Source organism: Podarcis pityusensis, assembly GCF_964106645.2.
Source record: "Podarcis pityusensis genome assembly, chromosome: 2".
Taxonomy (NCBI): Eukaryota; Metazoa; Chordata; class Lepidosauria; order Squamata; family Lacertidae; genus Podarcis; species Podarcis pityusensis.
Genome location: NC_138029.1, coordinates 34,250,878 through 34,272,212, shown reverse-complemented (window position 1 = coordinate 34,272,212; position 21,335 = coordinate 34,250,878). Strand labels below are relative to the sequence as shown.

The 21,335-nt window shown below is 46.4% G+C and overlaps 1 protein-coding gene and 1 long non-coding RNA gene across 4 annotated transcripts in view; one reads left to right on the top strand and one right to left on the bottom strand.

The window, feature by feature from the left end:
- The window catches only part of GRIN2C (glutamate ionotropic receptor NMDA type subunit 2C), a 93,441-nt gene extending 74,217 nt beyond the window's left edge, over nucleotides 1–19,224 (top strand). For all 3 annotated transcript variants that reach the window (XM_080993600.1, XM_080993598.1, XM_080993599.1), the window contains exons 8-13: nucleotides 4,074–4,199; nucleotides 7,697–7,926; nucleotides 9,069–9,229; nucleotides 11,279–11,466; nucleotides 13,636–13,868; nucleotides 17,029–19,224. In XM_080993600.1, the coding sequence (XP_080849726.1) occupies nucleotides 4,074–4,199; nucleotides 7,697–7,926; nucleotides 9,069–9,229; nucleotides 11,279–11,466; nucleotides 13,636–13,868; nucleotides 17,029–18,579 (2,489 nt within the window). In that variant the 3' untranslated portion in view covers nucleotides 18,580–19,224. The remainder of the gene's footprint in view (nucleotides 1–4,073; nucleotides 4,200–7,696; nucleotides 7,927–9,068; nucleotides 9,230–11,278; nucleotides 11,467–13,635; nucleotides 13,869–17,028) is intronic.
- Nucleotides 14,205–18,258, bottom strand: LOC308470687. The gene is made up of 3 exons (XR_013982556.1): nucleotides 18,122–18,258; nucleotides 16,104–16,246; nucleotides 14,205–14,573 (listed from the first exon to the last, which is right to left on the bottom strand). It is a non-coding gene; the product is annotated as an uncharacterized lncRNA (long non-coding RNA).
- Nucleotides 19,225–21,335: the final 2,111 nt, after the last annotated feature.

Below are 21,335 nucleotides of genomic sequence, written 5' to 3'. Positions count from 1 at the left end.
TGCTTTCACCTGCCCCAGCTGCAACAAAACATGTCTCTCCTCTATCGGTCTCTACAGCCACAGCAGGCGCTGTAACCTTCCAACGAACGGTTGGACTTCACCCCCAAAGGAGCACTCCTCCATTGTCTCCTGAGACAGACAGATGCCAGCAACTTAGTGTTTTTTACCTTGGTGTTTTTGCATCCAGTCACGAGTCCAGTTGCTGCATCGCTATGCCTAATGGGGAGCCTGTGTCTCTCCATATGCTGCTGGACTTTGACTCCCATTGGCAGGGCCAACAGTCGGGGTTGATGGGAGTTGTAGTCCGGTAATCTCTGGAAGGCCACAGTTCCCTCACTGCTGACCAAGCACTGATGAAAAAGACATTGAGAACACCGGTTAGCCCTGTGGCAAAGACACAGGAAAACCATTAATCAAGCCACCTGCATGCACTCACTTCTCTTTTGACTCTCCTGGTGCGCAGAAACAGGTTCTCACCCAGGGGCAGAAACTGCTTCTTTCTCCCACTGCAGCTATCAGGCAAAAGTGTTCATTAAACCCATTTTCTAATAACCAGAGCCTGAAAAGCAGGGCAGGGGAAGATCCGAATTCTACAAAACTTACACGTACAACCCAGGGATGTTGTAGTCCACTAACATCTGGGAGACTACAGGTTCTCCACACCTGATTTAGAACTAGGTGGAGAATGTAGCAGCTACGGCTTCATCTGTTTCTTCTCTGCCATGTACATCCTTTTCATGCCCCCTTTCCATGCTGGACCTGCAGGGCAGGGGGCTTCTGGTGCAACTTTTTCAGTCCTTAAAGAGGTAGAGCAAATCACCAGGTTGTAACCTTGCAACTGATCCTCTTGTAATATGTCCGTGGGTATCCAAATTACATAAACAAAAGTGTTACATCAGAGTAATTACTAACAGAATGAGATGCCTTTATAATATGTTTTTCCTCTTTCTGTGTAATTAAGCACATCTGTAAGATGCGCCGGAAGCTTGGAGATTTCCTGTATACTTCATCATTGTATTACAATTTGTACTTATAATTTCCCTCCCACTATCTTCATAAGGAATTTGATAAATATTGCTGCCCCAAAATTACCTTTAAAGTCATTGTGGTGGGTTTTGTTTTCTTTCTTTCTTTGCTCACAAAATACCAGCCCCGGACGGGAAAATATTTCATACGCTGAAGCAACTGGTCACGGGGTTGGTATTTCCCATTATTCTCTGCCTCAGCCCGGCAAAGCACATTCTGCTCATACACCTTGGTGTGCAAAACCGCATTTGACAGGTGAAGGGAAAACCATATTAATTTTTCTCTTCTGATAAAGGCAGACAAGTAGCTTTGGGGTGTGTTGTGTTGAAAAATATCCCGTTGACTTGAGAGCCTGTTCATTCTTACAGCTTTAAAATGTGGCTTAGGGTTCCTAAATGCTCCTGAAAATGCTTCAGCCTTAGTTTTGGGAATAGTAATATTTACTGACAGTCCTGCACAGTGGGCCCATCTTCCTGACACCCCCCCCCTTCACAGAAAAGGAGAGAGATTTTCTCACCAAGAGGTTACCTTGCAGAGAAACATTGAAGCTTTTGGTTCAATAGAGATTTTCAAGTAAAGACTTCCATTCCATTATGCTTCAGAGGGGGAAATAAATAAAATCTGGCCTAATTTGGAACTATTATTATTATTATTACTATTTTGTATTAAATTTGTATTCTGCCCTTAATCAAAGTTCCCAGGGTGGTTCACAACAGAAAAATACTGAATGAGAATACAAAATGCACAATAAAACAAAGACAGAAACAAACCCCAAACTCACCTTCCACAAACACATTTAAAAAACCATCGAATGTTAATCAGCCGAATACCTGGTTGAAGAGAAACATTTTCACCTGGTGCCTAAAGGTATGTAATGAAGGCGCCAGGTAAGCCTCCTTGGGGAGAGCATTTCACACAGAGGAAGCCACTGTATAAAAGGCCTGTTCTTTTTTTTGCCACTCTCCAGACCTCTCTTGGAGGTGGCGCACAAAGAAGGGCCTTAGATGATGATCGCAGGGTCTGGGTCCGTTCATATGGGGAGAGGATTCCCGCTGACTCTCTAGGACATACCTGATGGACATTAGTTGCACACTCTATGGTATCTGCTGCAACCAATGAATGCAGCAAATGGGTGCTTTAGTTGAGATTCCAGCATTGCAGGGGGTTGGACTAGATGACCCTCGGGATCCCTTCCAACACTATGATTCTATAATAGGCACACACAACCACCAAATTTCTTACTCATGTCTGTCTACTGACAGCACTGGGGGGAGAGAAAATAAATGTCCTGTAGAGATGGGAATGAACAGCCTTTTCCAGCTTGATAAGGACATCTTCCAAGGTCTTGGGTGTCACCTTAATTTCCTTTGCTTTGTTGTCAAAACCATCGCTGTGGTTGATGCAAGTGTTTGTGTGGTGTGGTGCTATGGAAAGGTTATGTACATAAATTTTAGTGAAGTTGACTCTTTAAGCACCTATAACCAGGGGGGGTTGTACTACTCTAACTCTTTCCATACCTGATGCTTCTTTCCCTGCTAAATGAAGGGGCCTCCAGTAGCAGACTGTCTGCTACTGTCTCCCTGTCTGCCTGTCTCCCTGTCTGCCTGTCTCCCTGTCTTCATTCAGATATTTAATGAACTCGCATAGATCGGGGACAGAGTTTCCCCCTGCCCCCATTGAGTACCCAGGGCAACAGCAGCAGCATATTGCCTTAAAATGGCTCCTGTGTCTCTTGGGCTGTAATTGGGCGCAGGGGAATGGTGGGAGGAACAGCTGGGGGACCCTCAAGGGAAGAAGACTCAGCGCCAGGGGATTAGTGGTGGGATGATGATAGTGGTCAAAAGGAGAAGACTGGGAGGAGGAGGTTTCGGAAGCTAAAGAAGCAACAAGGCTAAGTGAGCTGGGAGAATCTGTGTCAGAGGGAAGTCCAGAATCAGAGGCAGAAGCTGAAGCAGGCGAGGGGGGTGAGGGAGGACAAGAGGCAGAGAGATGAGTCAAGCTGATGAAGAGTCGCAAGTGTCTTGTTCTCCTGCTGTGAAAAGCTCCCCTCCCTCCTTATCTGCAAGAACCAGAAGGGGCATGAAAAGGGTGGAGGAAAGGTTGGCTTCACACCAGCGCAGTCTCTGATTGCTTGGAGAAAGCCCTGGAGAGGAGGGAACTTTGATGACTGTGGGTAGACGGGGACTTTCAGTCTCAGCACATGATCCATGGGGCTGAGCTGCTGTGCTCATTAGGCCTGACACTGCACCAAGTCTGTGCGGACTGTGTTCTGACTAATGAAGACTCAACTGCAGCTTGAGCAGTGTGATTTACTGCTGGCCTGCTCATAATATGGGCTCTTGTAAGTCCTGCATGGTGTCTGATATTGGTGCTGGGGTGCACTTCAACAGTGCCACCACAGCAGCCAGTATGCACCCATACCTGTTATCAGCATCGCTACACACACAATCACCGTTCTGTCCATTTTCAGTGCTCAGACTGACAGAGAGGGAGGTCCATCAGGAAGCTCAGGGGAATCCCACTTCACAGAAGTATTTAGAGAAAAAAGAGAGAAGAGTGGGGAGCCCCAAAAACAGCCCAAGGGGGACCAAGCATGTTCAGTGGCCACTGGATGCTGACCCACTGTTTGGTTTGGGGAGAGGAGGAGAGGATGAAAATTAGTCCTCCACTCTATAATGTTTTATTGCAGGTCTCACTGGGTGTTTACGTAGCCATAGCAGAATCAAACCATGGAGAAGAGGGTGCCAATATTGGGGAGGGTGTGGCTGATTGTCTGGTGCAGTGAATGGAAGCACTCCCTGCTGCAACAATTCATTGCAAATCACACTCGCAACTCCTATTGTCACACGCAAAGAATGAGCACAATAGAGGTGCATTTCACAGCACATGTTGTTGACTTCAGCAGGCATTGAATGCAGGTCTCCCGCTGTCTATCGGACCATCTTTTCTCTCTATCAATGGGCAGGGGGGGGGGGTGTTGCAGCATCAATGGGTGACTCTTAACCTGTCACTTGCCCTGGGTTGACTGGCTTCCTCTTGTCTTCTAGAACCCTACAGTCCAGCCGTGTGGGTGATGATGTTTGTGATGTGTCTCACTGTCGTTGCCATCACAGTCTTCATGTTTGAATATTTCAGCCCTGTTGGATACAACCAGAATTTAACCAGTGGCAAAAGTAAGTAAGTTTCCAAAATTGCACACAGCAAGTGAGCCTTAATTTTTTGGTGGGGGCAAAGACAAAAAGCAGGATGTAATAAGCATGAGCCACCCTGCTATTATACACTCCACATTTAAACAGTTGCAAAAGATAAACAATTCTCAGCATCTCATCGAAAGCATTGACCTTTGGAAAGAGAGCCCGTGGCAATCTCCAGCAGGTGGGATTTCTCTGCCTCCCCACCACAAGAGTCCCATGGCATTCCAGTTTCTGGTGTAAGGATTCCTCCATTTATTTACTTACTTTAGTTATGGCATTTCCAGACATCTCCTTTACCCAGCAAAACCAGGGTGCAGTACAGCACTCTGTGGCGACCCAACGATATTTATTTCTTTATGGTCGCCATCTTTTTCACACCACCAGCACCGATAACATTTCCATGTGCACACATAAACCCCAAACAAGAGAACGGAAATGTGGCAAATGAGACTGGTAAAGATCTCTGTCAAAATATGTGCCGTTGTTAAATATTTAAGACCTGCCAGACATTTTCTGCAGTTCGTGACAAAATCTGGAAAAACAACCCTTTAGATTTTAGGAGAGCAAACTGAAAAGCACCCAAAATGCCCATTTTGAGTCCCCTGCTGTGGGGAGAGAGACCCAGTAGCCTTTCAAGCAAACTATATGAACACTGGCAGGGCTCCCTGTCCTGTTCATTTACATGTGCATAGATGGACCAGGTGTAAAAGCAAACAGGGCTCCTGTGCCTTTAAAACAGATGCATGGAAGGGAACATGTCAATGCAGATTTTCTCACCTCTGCATGACAAAGCTGCAGAAATTCTGGCTTCTTTGCAGCTATGGAAGGCACCAGATTGCATCTGGTAGTCAGCACATGTGAAGGCTGTTTAGAGACAGTGCCCTGCCTTGACTCCTTCCTGTAGGATATAGTGCCTTTGGATCTCTTCCGAATCAGTCTAGAGGGTACCAAGGAAGCCCTCCTGATCACCCAGGACCTGGTCCTTAAGTGTTCCTCCTGCAAGGGCAGCAGCCTTAGGTCAGTCTGTCCTGGGCTCCTGTGCAAAGAAACAAGTGCATCCATTGCAGGCTGATCCGATCCACCTCTGAGTCATGTCAGCATCTTTTGTGTCTGAACTGTCAACAGCTAGCCGGATCAGCCAGCCTGATTTGTAGGCCCGCCTGTAAACTCCGTGAGCGGCTCCTCCTGTTAACAGCTTCCGCGTCTTAAGTGAGCTGGGCAGAAGATTTCTCACAGCTGCTTGGAGAAGCTGTCAGCCCCAGGCCAATCCTACCATCCCTGCCCTTGATAAATGCTCATTAAAACTTACACATCCTGACATGTGGGGAATGAAAAGGCTCCTCGGGTGCTGAGAGATAGGTCCCACACCCCCCCACACCCTCCAGCCACCTTTGGCTAGCCTTTTCCCCGGGAGAGCTCCCCAAATGCCACCGTCCCACTTGACCTCTGAGAATTTGCTGCTGAAGGTGGATCAAACAAAGGTAAAAGATGCTGGAAGTCAGGAGGAGACTGGTAGCTACAAGGAGAGAATAGCCTGGAATAAAAATATACAACCTATTTTTAGCTTTCATCATCCAACTCTGTAAAAAAAACACCAAACCTCTGGCAGAGTGTGAGTGGCTGGTACCCTGCTGCTTCCTTCCTTCCTCTTACTGGAAGCTGCCTTTGAACCATTCTAAATATTCTGGGTTTCTGATTTTAGGGTGGGTTTTTTTTTTTGTTCTTTGGCTTGTTTGTTCAGTATTGTTGCATTCTTAATTTAGAAATGGCAGCAGAATCTCATAACTGCAAACAGGAGGGAAATGGAAATATGAAGAACTTGCAAACATTCCTAACTGTGCCACCGTCCCTCCTTTGGCCTCATTATTACCATGACAAGGGGCTGATGTCAATGTCCCCCACCTTCAAATCACCTTCTTCCTGCCGGGTCAAGAAAACAAGGTCCAGAGTGTGGCCTGCCATGTGCGTCGGACTGGGGACATGTTGGGACAGCTCCATGGTTGTCAATGGCAGCCATGAAGTCCTGAGATACCCCAGAACCAGCTGCCTTGGCATGGATGTTGAAGTCTCCCAGAACCAGCAGTCTGGGACTCCTCAGCACTGCCCCTGAGACCAGCTCTGTCAGCTCAGGCATGGAGACTGCTGGGCAGCGAGGCAGGCGGTAAACCAGCAGAATCCCTAATCTGTCCTGATTGCCCAATGCCAGGAACACACACTCTAGAACCCTATAACTGGACAGAGAGCCTGGAGATAGAGAATCTCTCTAGACCACAGCAACTCCCTCTCCGACCCTTGAGTCTGGCCTGATGCTGTACTGAGTACCCAGGTGGGCACAGCTGGGTGAGACCAACTCCACCCTGTTCACCCACCCAGGTTTTTCAGTGATACATTCCAGATCAGCCTCCTCATCCATAATCAGATCATGGATGAGGGAGATTTTATTCTGGCATTCAACAGCAGCAGTCGCATACCCGAGGGCTGACTGATATGACAATCACAATTCCCCAGGTTGGAGGGGGGACGGGTACATGGCAGTCACTAACTGCCTGTGCTGTGTGCCCCTCACGCAGCTTGCCCCTCCTCCCACGCCATACCTCCCCCTGCCCAGAACTGCTGCAATTGGGCCTCCCCCTGCTCTCCCCCGCTCCTCCCCTCCCAGGCACATTGCAAAAAATGCCCTTTAAAACAGTTAAAAAAACAATTTAAAAGGATATAAAAGAAGAAGCCCTTTCTGCTGAGCAGCAGCAGCAGCCCTTATAAAACCTATCAAGCCCTGCCCTGGGCCAGGTGGAGAGAGACAGGAGCAGGGCCCTCTGGCTCTCAGCAGGGTGGTCCTAGAAAGTCTGAGATCTGCTTAAGTGAAGCCCCACATTAATTGTTGGGTTTTGAAGCTTTCCCCTGTAGTCATAGGGTCTAGAAACTTACTTACAAACAATAAATGATGAAGATTCTCAGAATTCTCAATAGATTATACTGGAAAGGCACTCCAAGTAAGATCGTGGTGCTTATTTGGGTCTTCTTCAATGTCGTCTCCCAGGCAAGCTCTGCTGCTAATCTGCCAGCATTCTCAATACTGTGTCTGAGTTGAGCAATAAAAAGGTTGCAGCAATTGTTGCAATCCAACAAAGGTCAAACAGATTATGAGGTCTCTTAAGTACATTGTTGGGTTCTGGGTTGCCCTGGTTCTCTTCTTCTTGACCTTCGGCTTCTCAAACGCTGCTGTGCCTACATCTTTAAATACAAGTGCATGTCTTTGCTTAACAAATGGAAGAAGCAATCCCTTCCCAAAGCAAATCCTGCTCACGTGTTGAGCCTTAGCAGAAATGGCGGCCAGAAATATTTTAGCAGAGATCTCCAAAGTAACTAAAATGGCACGTGTTTTACTTCCAAAAGCTTACAATGAACGAAAAAGCCTTCTTATTTCTAGCAGGAAAAACCTGCTGCCTACAAATTGCTTTCCCTTTCATCTTTTCTAGAATCTGGGGGGCCTTCCTTCACTATTGGCAAGTCCGTCTGGCTGCTCTGGGCTCTGGTTTTCAACAACTCCGTTCCCATTGAAAACCCCAAAGGGACTACAAGTAAAATCATGGTGCTTATCTGGGCTTTCTTCGCCGTCATCTTCCTGGCCAGCTACACTGCTAATCTGGCAGCTTTCATGATCCAAGAGCAATACATTGATACTGTCTCTGGGCTCAGCGATAAGAAGGTGAGGAATGCTTGAGCAATGGTGGCAAAGGGAATGAATGTTGAGTGCTTAGGCCAGGGGTGCAACGTTTTGTAGCTTGGAATATCCCAGAAGGAAGATGTGCTAGTGCTGACTGAATGGCAGGACATAAACTCAAGTTGGTTTCATTTGCTGGCTTTGATAAGCAGCTAGAGGAAACCAAAAGATAGCTTTTGGTTACCAAGGAAAGTTAAGCCCACACAAAAGTTTCCCTTTCTGGGCCCACCTTTGCATCTGTAAGGCTGAAGATAACTCAATGGAGCTGCTTTTTTACTCCCAAAGTTTCTGACCTCTGTATTACTGACTCCCAAGACACTGTTGCAACATGGGCTATAAACTGAAATAAGTAAATGTAGAAAATTATGTAGAAAATTATGCTAAAATGGTGGTACTGAAGTACACACTCAGGTTGCCTCCAGACTGTCAGTTTTATACAGTGGTTAGAGTGTTGGACCAGGACTTTGGAGACCAGGGTTCAAATCCCCACTCTGCCATGAAGGTCACTCAGAGACCTTGGTCAAGTCACTCCTTCCCGGCCTAACCTGCCTCACAGGATTGTTCGTGAGGGTAATATAGGGGAGGAGGAAAACAACTATGTATGCTATCTTGAGTGTTTTTGAGCAAAGATGGGTTACAGTGCAATACATTAAATAAAAACTATTTTGTAGGAGAGATTTAAGCACATACCTAAAATTTAGGTTTGCAGCCATTCAAGTGGATTAAAGGGCTCTGTCACCCTGGTGCAACAAACCTGTTGTTTTTTTTAAAGGATCCGTTTTTTTTGTGGTTTGGAAAGTGGCAAGGAAATGCATTGAAAACTGTGGGATGAACAGTTGATTTAATGGGAAGACATATAACCACTGCACAAACAAATCAGGATGAATCCATGATGAAGGCTGATGGTGGTATAACCTCCCCACTACCAAATTGGAACAAGTGCCCAGTAAGGGCCAGGTCTAACCTCCAACTAAGCTTTGTGCAAGCAACTCAGGGCTGAACGCTCAATAGTTAGGTTGGAGGAGCCCAGAGTCCTTTCTGAAATGCGCATCCTCAAGTCTGAATAGAGGGATGCTGTTTCCATTCTGGATCTGGCAACAGACTTGTCTTTGTGGTGTCCTTCCCAGTTTCAAAGGCCTCAGGAGCAGTACCCCCCATTCCGGTTTGGAACAGTTCCCAATGGCAGCACCGAGAGGAACATTCGGAGCAACTACCATGACATGCACTCGCACATGGTGAAGTACAACCAGCGCTCGGTGGAGGATGCCCTGGTCAGCCTCAAAATGGGGTAGGTTGCAGCATTTCCCCATAAGAAAGAGCAGCGTGCAAGAAGGCCTCAAGGTATCTGTGCCACATTGAGTTCATTCATGGCCAGTCCTAGCAAATATAACAGGATAAGTAAATATACTGGCATATACTTCAATAATGACGTTGAAGTTGGTTGTTGGAACTGGCCCATTTCAGCTTCTGGTTCTTGTTTTCTGTTTGCTTGTGAGCTTCTGCTTCAGTGATGACAGACTCAGGCAAACCTTCTGATCAGTTTTGTGAATGTTCCTGTATGCCTCTCACACAGATTGGCACTATGGCATGCTGCATTTCTGACCACTTCCTTGGGGCATTCGCAGGACTGGCCACCATGTCAAAAATGGGCAGCCCATAGCAACCTGATCAAGTCACCATCCTATGAACAGGATCTTTATTGACTGAAGTTTCTCTGCACGCTTGATGCTGTGTGAGATTAAACCATAAAGAAGCTCTCTGCTAATGATGACTACGTTTCAGTATTCTGTCACATAGCTGGCTTACTCTCTGTGAGAGTGTTGACTTAAGTTCCTGGTTCTCACTGTGAATCCCTTCTCTCAGTCAGACTCCACAAATATGTGAACTATATTCTGTCCAAACACGATTATGTTTATTCTGGGTGGAAGTTTGCTTGCTGCTGTTGTGAGGTAAATGTCACAGACCGAGTGCTGGCCGTGAGATGCCCAAATATCTTGTTTTCAGACTTTTCTAACAATCTGGATGTTTTGGAATATGTGTGTATCACATGTAAGGTTCCTGTCTTTACATGTGATGCAAAATTTAACAATTTTGATACCCCTGCAAGCTGCTAGATCAATCAAAACAATGGTTCTCAAGCATCTTTATAGAGGTTTCCTTTGGTGCGTGATGGGTGCGTTCCACAGTGAATGCTGGTTTCACTCCTGTAGCTAACAAGCCTCGAAATATTTAGTGCTTCCTAATTTTAGCAACAGAAGTCTCCACGTTTCCAGTTTCTGGAAGTTCAGATTTCGAATGTATTACTCATTAGTAGGAGAGTCTTCTCTCTGCTACCAGCCTCTAATTCACCCTCTAATTTCATTTGCTCCATTTCTTTCTTTCATCCCTCTGTTGCTATCCTTTGATCTGTTGACCTCTTGTTGTCCTTTTTAAAAGGCAACTTGCACAGCACAATGAAGCTTGAGTGTGATGTGGTATTCTAAAACCAAGGGAGTGAAAGCTCTCAAGCCAGTTCTTGTACTCACCTGCCCTAGGCTGCAGCATGCATGTATGTCACATTCTGCCTAAGCATTTCAAGGTGGGGCTGCAGGAGCTGCAAAGCTGCAGCTGTGCGTGCGCAGGCCCAAGCCAAGCAGTCCTTGCTGCTTTCCAGAGTTCAATGGAATTTGCTCTCAGGAAAGGGAGCACACGACTGCAGCCACAGCCTGATAGTTAGTTTCTAAGCGTGTTTCTGTGAAATTGTTTTTATGGACAGTGACTGCCCTGTTGTTTATGACAGTGGGGTAATGCTTGCTTTCCCCCAAGGCCATACTTTTGATATGGAGAAAGTGATTGCCCCCCCCAATCACTCAAACTGTGAGATTTTGCAGCTGGGGAAAATGTGATTTATCTTCCAAACTATTACAGTTGTGGCTGCCCTGGAGAATATGCTAGATATCACCATTTTGTGAACTGGTTTTTTTACATGAATTGTTTGAACAGTGTGCAGTCCCCATCTTCAGTGTTAAGAGAGGCACGAGTTGTTTCCGAAAAATTGCAAGCAAGACGATGACATATGCTGTCTTCTCCTGCCCCTTGATTGCACTGCAAGACTAGGTTACTCTCAGCGTAGCACTTTTTCTATTGGATTGAAGCTTCTGGGACTGTCCTACAAATATGGTCAAGCCCACAGATGAGAACAGCTTTGCTTGCTTTCTTGCATCATTTTATAGCCTGGCACTTGGCACTGTGTGACCTTCTAGCTTACCAACCCCCCCCCCCCCATGTGGCTTTTGTAGTTGCTGTCCCTTAATTTTTTCCCCTCTCTCTCCATCTCTCTCTCTCTGCTTGATTCCAGAAAGCTGGATGCATTTATATATGATGCCGCAGTGCTCAACTACATGGCGGGCAAGGATGAGGGTTGCAAACTGGTGACCATTGGCAGCGGGAAAGTCTTTGCCACCACCGGCTATGGCATTGCCCTCCAGAAGGACTCCAAGTGGAAGAGGCCAATTGATTTAGCCCTCCTACAATTCCTGGGAGATGGTAAGTAGTTCTCTGTCTCCTCCCCGCAAACACACTTTGCTTCCTCATCCTCAGGGGTAGTTACCAGTAGTCTCCTATGTATTTTTCTCCAAGGGGTCACAGAACAAGAAAACCTCTGTCTTAACAGGTTGCGGGGGGGGGGGGGACACACCTGGCCACAACTGCCTCACAAACACAAAGCTGAACCCTTCTTAATCTTTATTCCCTCTCTCCTCTTTCCACTTTCTCATCCACCCCTCCATGTTCCCTGGCACAATCACAACAGTCCTGTGTTTATTTAAAATTGTATTTATTTTTAAATATGAAGGCGTTATACCCGTCCCCCACCCAAAAAAAAAAACTTCCAACAGCCTGTCAGAACCTCAGACCCTGAGGGGCAAAAGAGGCACAAGGATGACCACTCCCTCACAAGTCCCTCACCCTCCCTCCCTCCCTCCATTATAGCGGTTGCTTTAAAAGGCATTTTCACATGCAAATAATAACTGGAGGATAAACTGGAATTTAAATTGAAGCTGCAATTTTAAACATGTTTACTTGAAAGCTAAGGCTGCATTCCTAAACATGTCTACTGACTTCAGTAGGGCTTGCTCCCAATTAAATGGGGTTAGGAGTTCAGCCCTACACCATCAAAATTAGTACAATTATACAGTGGTACCTCGGGTTACATACCCTTCAGGTTACAGACTCTGCTAACCCAGAAATAGTACCTCGGGTTAAGATCTTTGCTTCAGGATGAGAACAGAAATTGTGCTCCCGCGGCGCGGCAGCAGCAGGAGGCCCCATTAGCTAAAGTGGTGCTTCAGGTTAAGAACGGACCTCCGGAATGAATTAAGTTCTTAACCTGAGGTACCACTGGATGATGTTTGTGGGTGGGATCATTTATCCCATGTGGGACAAACCTTGCCCCCACCCCCATGCATTTTGCTCCTATTATGCCTCCTCCAATATATATTTTTTCCTTGTGTTGCTGCTGGCCAGGGCTCCCGTTTGTGTTACAGTTGCTGCATGTATTTAGGCCTCGGTTGTCTCCTTGACCCAATTTCCTGACCACCATGTGGCAGTGCCTCCCGTCGGTTCTGTCTTGCTGACTGCTTCGCCCCAGGGTGCTAGGACAACTGTATGCTCGGATTCTGGCTCTCTCCACTGAGCCGCCAGCCTGTGACCAAAGTTCCTTTCTGGCCATTAGGGAGAATTCTGAGAAGGTTTCAGAGCGCTGTTCCTCCCTGCCACACCGTTTGGTAGTCCACATTAAATCAAGCACAACGTCTCCTTGTCAGGTGTCTGGGAAGTTATCTCGCCCTGAAATCACTCTCTCTTCCCTTCAGTAGGAAATAAAGCTCTCTTGTCACTCTGGAGACCTTAACAAGTGATCTGTGTGCAAAAAATGTTTTGTTTTTAAAAAAAATGTGTGCAGGGTTGGGGGAGTTCAGATGGAAGTGTTTTAAGGAAATGTCGAACATAATGGGGGATCAGAGAGCCAGAAAAGGAGACAGGCTATGAGAAAAGGAGAGGGAAAGGGAAGGTCTGTACACTTATACGTATGATCAATGACAAATATGCTGTTATATGAACAAAAGCAAATAAGGTGAAAGCACACATCAGAGAGTCCCTTTAATGAGTTCCTGTCACACAGTCTTGACTTGTTGTCTCTTCTCTGAACACTGCTTCTTGTGTTTTAAAGCAGAGAGGTGTTCAGTGGTGGGGCGACAGTGAGGAGCACGGGGTGAACATCCCACATGTGGACAGCTGCTCCCAGGACTCTGGCCTGGGTGGAGACCATACCTTCTGGCCTGATTAAGGAAATGCACTCTGCACTTGTACACAGGAGCTTTATATAATGGGGTGACCCATGTGGTCCCTTCCAACTCTACAGTTCTAGGATTATACTATAAAGCCCATGAAGCTGGTAATCTTAAATTTAAGCTCTGTTGTCTGGGGAAAGGTTTTTCCATGGTATAGACCTCCAGAAATGCTTAGTCCTATGGAAGATCATGGGAACACAGGAAATTTTACTTGAATAGCCATGGGTATCTTGACTGAGGTGGACAATGAATACTACAAGCCAAAAATAATCTAAATTTCTTCAGGTTCAGGTATCTGTGATGTCAATCAGAGGAGAGCCCTTTGCTAGGATTTGACTGTCTTCCCTTCTTGTTATTTGTTTCCCAGGTGAAACACAGAAGCTAGAGACTGTGTGGTTGTCAGGGATCTGCCAAAATGAGAAGAACGAGGTGATGAGCAGCAAGCTGGACATTGACAACATGGCAGGCGTCTTCTACATGCTGCTGGTGGCTATGGGGCTGAGCCTGCTCGTCTTTGCCTGGGAACACCTGGTCTATTGGAAGCTGAGACATTCTGTACCCAAGTCTCACAAGCTGGATTTCCTTCTGGCTATAAGCAGGGTAAGGATGCCATGTAGATATGTACATACCCCTTCTATGTCCCCTTTGAGATTATTCCTAATGTGACACATAGACAGTTTATTCTTCCAAGCCGCTGGTCATATTTGAACAGAGGGCTTAAACCACAGTGTTGCCCTGCATGCATAAGCACAAAAGAAGGAACCAGTGCAAAGTGATAGCTCAAGCATTCCCCTCTCCTCTCCTGTAGTTGGGAGGTGGAATAAGCCAATAATTCAGTTTCACTTTGTCTGATTCCTGATCTGTCCCCACATTCATACCAGGAATGGTTAAAAACAATCTATTACTCACTTTCAAAACAAGGGGTATGCAGGTGGCTTAAATGAATTAGTTTTTATTTATTATATTTCTTTGCTGCTTTTCATTCAAACAAATCCCAAAGCAGCTTACAAACAAAAAAATAACACTAACATTACAGATCATCACAAATACAAAATAAATCTCATAGAATAATTAACAAATCATCCGTAGAACATTTGCAATCTATAAAATTTACAAATCAACAACTAATAAGCTAAACATCACAATTCAAGCCAGTCACATTATATGATTAACAAACCAATACAGCATTTATAATCCATAAAACAATGTTAACAACATTAACAAAATAGCAACCAAAAGATAAGCTGAACACATTCTCCACACATACAGGTTCCATGGACAGCTTCCAGTCCTCCTCATGCGAACCTGAAATTTTAAATTTGAAAATGTATTTTATGGAAATTAGTTTTTCCATACATGGTTCTGGAGGAATGATATCAACCAGTTTTAGCAGTAATGATACCCATGGTGGCTACAGCTAACAAAGGAGGCAGAATGTAAAAACAGAAGCCACCTCTGCCCTGCACTGTTTTTCTTTAGGGCCACCTGGGCCTTGTTAACAAAGAGTGCTCCAACCAGGCACAACCTTCTGCTAGGAACTCATATTTGGATAATGAACAACGCTGCCCACAGCTGCCTGACCCTGCTCCTTCTGAGCAGCTCTTAGGCAGCCACAATTCTTTCAGGTCAAAAATGCAACATGTGGACAGGGCAGGCTCAAGAAAGCCTTCCGTAGTCAACCTGCCTGCGGATAAAGCAACAAGTGTGCTGCTCCTCATGTACACTGAAGGAGCCGCCTTATCAGTATTTGTAGCCCAGTCATGACCCACTTCCCTAGTACTGGTAAGACAGAGCAAGGCTTTCTGTGACAGGTTCGTGAAGCAATTTGTAGAGGACTGCATCACTGCTGCTTAATTTGTGTGAAATGTATTTGAAATTAAACCAATCAAAAACCAATCTTTTCCCAATTAGAAATTTACTGGAGAAAAGACCAGGAAATTGATTTGCCTGTTCCTGGTTCTACTGCATTTACATTTCGAGGCTGCACTGTCTGCTCCAACATAAAATGCCTTAACTGTTTCCTGCCAGTGCCTCACCTGATCAAAGTAATAGGTGTTTGAAACTATTTAATGTTGAACAGAAGCAAGAGAGAGATTTGTTTCTACATAATCTGGATTGATATCTAGTATCAGAATAGGCCTCTTTCTCATTACAGGGCCTTTTATTGTCATCTCTGTCCTCAATCTGTTCTTAACTTTAAAATGTTAGTTACTGTATATACTTGAGTATAAGCTGACTTTTTCAGCACATTTTTTATGCTGAAAGAGCCCCCCTCGGCTTATACTCGAGTGAGAAAGGAGCCCTTTCTCACCGCTGGTCCCACCGCCGCTGCTGCCCGTCTCTCGCAAGGGCAGGCACAGGAGCCGCGGTTGGAAGAGGTGCTGCCCTGTGCTGCGCCTCTCCCAACCGTGGCTCCTATGCCTGCTCCTGCGAGCGGCAGAGGGATGAGCGGCCCGAAAGCAGTCTTTTGGGCTGCTCCTTCCTCTGCCGCCACCACCAGGTTTGTGGTGTGGTGAACCAGCTTATACTTGAGTCAATAAGTTTTCCCAGTTTTTTCTGCTAAAATTAGGTGCCTCGGCTTATATTCGGGTTGGCTTATACCCAAGTATATACGGTATTTAATCTTGTCGAATGCCATCACCTTGAGGGCCCTTAAGAGTAATGGGACATAATAAATTATTATTATTACTCAAATTCATTATTTATATGCCACCCATCTGACTGGCTCCCGACAAAAAACAATAAAAACACAATACAACATCTGCTGGGAGGGGTATCTCACAGGGTAGGTGCCACTACTGAAAAGACCTTCTGCCCGGTTCCCTATAACCTCACCTCTCGCAATGAGGGAAACACCAGAAGGCCCTCGGAGCTGGACCTCAGTGTCCAGGCTGGATGATGGGGGTGGAGACGCTCCTCCAGGTGTACCGGGCTGAAGTTCAGATAACGAGGATTCAGAAAGTGTAGGATCTTTAAACCTAAGGGATGGAAAGCAGGAGATAAACATATGAAATAAAATTAATCTAGTACAGTGATTCTCAAATGTGTAAGCTTGATACATTTTAACAGAATTACTTCACCTCCAAGAAACGAAACAGGAAACCTGCAATATTTCATAGAAAACAGTACATGGCAATTGGAGACTGGAATGCCAGAAGTAGCGAGAGGGAGTTGGATCTGTGAATGCTAGAGTGCCTGCGGGGTCAGACATGAACAACCTCCTGGACAACCTGACTTGGTCAGCAGAAAAGGAGGAAATGTGTTTCTTATCAACCCTGTTTGGTGATCCAGCCAAGCTTATAATGGAATCCTGATCTTTCACCCAAGTTCTGAAACTACCTCGGGTTAAGAACTTTGCTTCAGGATGAGAACAGAAATCGTGCTCCGGTGGCACGGCAGCAGCAGGAGGCCCCATTAGCTAAAGTGGTGCTTCAGGTTAAGAACAGTTTCAAGTTAAGAATGGACCTCCGGAACAAATTATGTTCTTAACCTGAGGTACCACTGTATTTCCTTTGAATGGCTGAAGCACTTGGTTTGCAACAGGGTAAGTAGGACTGTCAATATAGCTAGCTTACCCAAGTATCTTGTTGCTCAAACATTTTCCCAGTTCACTCAGAAAAATGTGGTCATTCAGTATTTGTAATGTCTGTCCTGCATGAGCTTGAACATTAAGCCAACCTGCCCTCTCCACCCTCCAGCTCATCCCCTTTCCAATACATGCCTACTTAGCCACTGCCTTCCCTCTTCTCTTTCTTTCCAGGGCATTTACAGCTGTTTCAATGGAGTCCAGAATCTGGAGAGCCCTGCCCGCGTCCACAAACCAGACGTCACTGCTAACTCTGCTCAAGCCAACGTGCTGAAGATGCTACAGGCTGCCAAGAACATGGTGTCGACAGCCAGTGTGGGGAACTCCCTGGAGAACGCCACACGCACCATTGAGAACTGGTCAAACAGGAGCGAAAACCTCCAAACCACCTTCTCCCTAAGGACTCCTCAGCTTGTTGTGCAGAACACCAGTGGGCCTACCAGGCCAGCTCATGCCTCCGATGCAGCAGCAGCTGAGAGGCTTGGGAGGTCTCTCCCACAATCCCTCTCTCCGCTCCAGCAGTCTTTGGTGCCAGCCAGTGAAAACTGGAGAGGGACACTAGAGCAGCCGCAGATTCTTCATCCGCTGAAGTTCCGAGGCAGCTATTCTGAGGACAAGGTGCTCCCCGGTTCCACTGTGAACAGCTCCCCCCACTACATGGTAAGACCCACACCTCAGACCCATGTCAGAAACCACGTGCCACTTGGAAACCACCTTAGTGCTGCTCCCCACTCCCCAGTAGGAACTGCTAGGGAGCTTCCTCTACCTGAGCATAAGCATAAGCTGGCCTTGGCCAGAGGGCACACCAAGGAGAAATTCCACCACCAGAACGTTCACCTGGTGTACGGAGAAGGTGGTGACGACAGCTCAGCCCAGGTGGAGCGGCTGGCTTCCACTTCCGAGAAGCGAAAGGAGTTGGAGAGCCACTTTCCGCCTCATGCCTGTGTCCACAATTCCTTCCCCAAAGCTAACAGGACTTGCAGACCCTTTCTGTACAAAGAATCTGACTCAATAGAGCTAAGGAGAGAGAAGCCGAGCCACAGAGCTAATCTCTCGAGGTCTGGCTGGGAGCAGGAGAGACCCCAGTCTCTAGGCCTGTGGAAACATCATGGGAAGTCCTCAGCCTATGGGGATGTGCCAGACCTCTTCCCCAAAGCTGGCCGGGCTCCAAAAACAATGTCAGTGCCTGGAACGCATTCCTACCCTCCCGGTGCCCTTAGGCCGAGTTATACATGCAATAGGAAATGTGTGGAGGCCAACGGCTTACCTTGGAAGGACCGGCGGCTGCTGCATTCGCAGTCCACGAGGCTCCCCTCGTACCGGGAGGCCTGCCTACACAACAGCTCAGGCGTGCACAAGGCTTCTTCCACGGTGGTGCACAAGCAGTATGCCTACATGAACTCGTACACAAACCTGCCTATCTACTGGGGGCGCCTTTACCCAGGCTCCCCGCAGCTGTGCGAACAGTCCAGTGCCACCCAGCACAGCTTCAGCCGAGCTCCCTGGTCGCCTTGCAGCAGGGACTTCCTGGTCCACCAGGATGGCCAGAGGACCATGTACTTTGGTAGCACCTACAGAGACTACAGGGACCGCAGCAGGGTGGACCCAACGTTTCTTCAGATGGTCAATACCGAGCGGAGAGACTTCCTGAGCACCCAGAGGATGCACAGCCCTTACGCAGGAAGATCGTGGAGGCGAATCTCTAGCCTAGAGTCTGAAGTCTGATAGGGGGAAGATGCTGGGGCTCTTGATGCTTGATTGGAGACTGCAGAGAAGAAGCTCATCCAGGAGGGCAAGAGACAAGGCCTTCCAAGCCAGCGTTCTGCGTCTCCCTGTTAAGCTGGTATCAGCAGAAAGTTCTTTGTCTCTTCACTACTACCACCCCGGATCAACGTAAGAGCAAGTGACCTTTCTCCATCCTCTAATGGACCAAAACGCAAAGCGGGAGCAGCTGAAGGCACTTTATTGACTGATTCCAAAGTCTTCCATTGCTGGGCACTGAGATGCCCTCACTCGCGTACAAGACGACTCTCTCATGGTGGTGATTCACAGTCATGCTGCCTCTGTGGATAGCTTATGAAGCATCAGTTGCAGTGTCAACCATCTACATTTCAGTGCCAGTTTATCGTTCAGAGCATGGCTGTCCGTGACACAGTGGGAAATGCCCAACAGCCTCCTATTAAACAAATAAACAAAATGATTAGGACTATCTTGCTTTCCCATAATGCACTGATATAAATGGAGACTGTATAGAGGACTGAACAGGGGGCATAGTATGATATTTTTAGTGTTTTACATTACTTTCTGGATCTTCGTAAAGAGCCCAAAATGCCAAATGGAGGTTATTAAATACACACTTCTTAAAATGTATTCACACACCCTTCCTTTCTCATTCTTTCTTTTTGGCCACATTGACAAAGGCTGCCGCCTTCAACCTCCCTTGAGTCAAATGCACCAGGACATGAGACATCCCTGGATGTTGCCTTCATAGCTCTCTCTCTCCCCCCCCCAAGCCCCACCAGGAGAAGAAGGGTGTGTGAGGTGGGGCGGGGTTGCATTTGCCACCTTTAGTTCAAGGCAGAGGATCCTTGGCTAGGATCCTTGGCTAGATAAGGCGGCAACAGTAGATGAGTGTGGGGGCATGCACCAAACTCTCCTCTCCTTGCCATCGCTGCTTAATTCACATTAGACTGGGACTAACCTGCCACTGTTTTTAACCTAGGTCCTAAAACACACCTTTAGCAAATCACTGCACCAAGGCCTCATCTGCACTATGAATTAAAAGCAGTAGCATACCACTTTAAACAGACATTACAACTGGGACTTGGCAAATCTTGTGATTAGAATGAGACTAGACAGCATTACTTAGAGCTCTTATCCATCTTCACAGAGTTTTTGAAATCTTTTTGGTCCAACTTACAATTAGAGAAAGGGACCCCAAGGTCACTCATAGAACACAGGAAGCTTCCTTATACAGAGTCAGTTCCTTATTGTCTACACCAGTGGTTCCCCCTGGGGGTCTGCGCCCCGTCCCTTGCCTCCCCCCAACTATTTTTTGTCATTTTTGCATGGTAATATCACAAATTTTATGGTCTGGGTTTTTTTAGTATACCTAAAATCCTTTGCTTATTAGGGGCTACCCCAAATTTTGTTCAAAAAATTGCTTTGCAGAGGCAACTACAATATAATTATTAAATTTTCAAAAGTAGGGGGTCCTCAGTCATTAGCTAATTGGGAACCACTGGTCTGCACTGCTTGGCAGCAACTGTCTAGGGTTTCAGACAAGAAGTGTCCTTCTCCCTACTTGGGGACTTAACGTGGCTCCTTCTGCATGCCAAGCAGATGCTCTGCCCTTAGCTACTGCTTTTCCTGTTCAAAAATTCTGAACCTCATGCTAATAATCCTTGAAAATGAGTGACACAACTTAATTGGGACTAGCATCCGTGAAAGTATGCAGGACTGTGAGTGAATTTAAATTTGTTGGGTGGGGTTATCAATAGTTAGGTTTTCAGTTCTGCACAATAACCTGGTCTCCCAGATCCATTAAATGAAGACTGGCCAGCCTGCCCTGGGTAGCCTTTCATGCCTGTTGGAAGTGCTCTCAAGTTATACATTCCGTATGTAATTCGGGCAATTTGTAAACCTATTGCCTATGTCTGCTCCATGTTGTCTTGAATTGTAGTGAGTTCCCTTCCCAGGCAAGGTCCTGCGGGTGCACTCAAGAGCTGAGGATCAAAATATAACATTACATTGAGCCGGCTCAAAGATATGCCTTGTAGTCCCTATCCTAGCCAACTATAAAGCTTCAAGTACCTGAAGTGCTGATTACTGAATCCAAGTTTACTCTGGTCCTTTTTCAGGCAACTGATAACAACGAGGCTCAGACAGCCATCTAGTCAGCCTACACTGCCAGTTGTGTAATTCAGGCTTTCGTGTGCCTCCCCAACCCCAAATGATAGGTGCACAGGGACTGGTTTATAGCATTGTTTTGACTTCTGCTTGCAGCAAGCTTTGCAAACCATAAAGCCAACTATTAAAAGCATCATAGTCAAGGAAAAGGCAGCATGTTCCCTTCTGAGCAGTTCCTTTGATCAAGTGGGGACCATCAGAAACGATGCCTGTAGCATCCTGCTTCTCATTTAGAGATAGTTTGTTTGCAACCCCCTGGGATTCTACTGTCATGGATAGATCTCATAAATTGGCCATTTTCCATAGGAAAATATGACATGCAGATCTTGGAGATAGTAGGGCTGAGCAACATCGGGCTTTCAACACTGCAATATATCACCAAATAAACATCGTGATATATTGATATATCACAATGTCTGAAATAAGGATGGTGCTGGTTATCAACTCCATGATTATCAGTATAATACAGTGTTTAGCTGGTGATATATCACAATGTTTGATATAAGGATGAAGCAATGTAGAGGCATTGCCCAGCTTCACAGTTTCCCCCCCCCCATGTGATTTTTGCACAG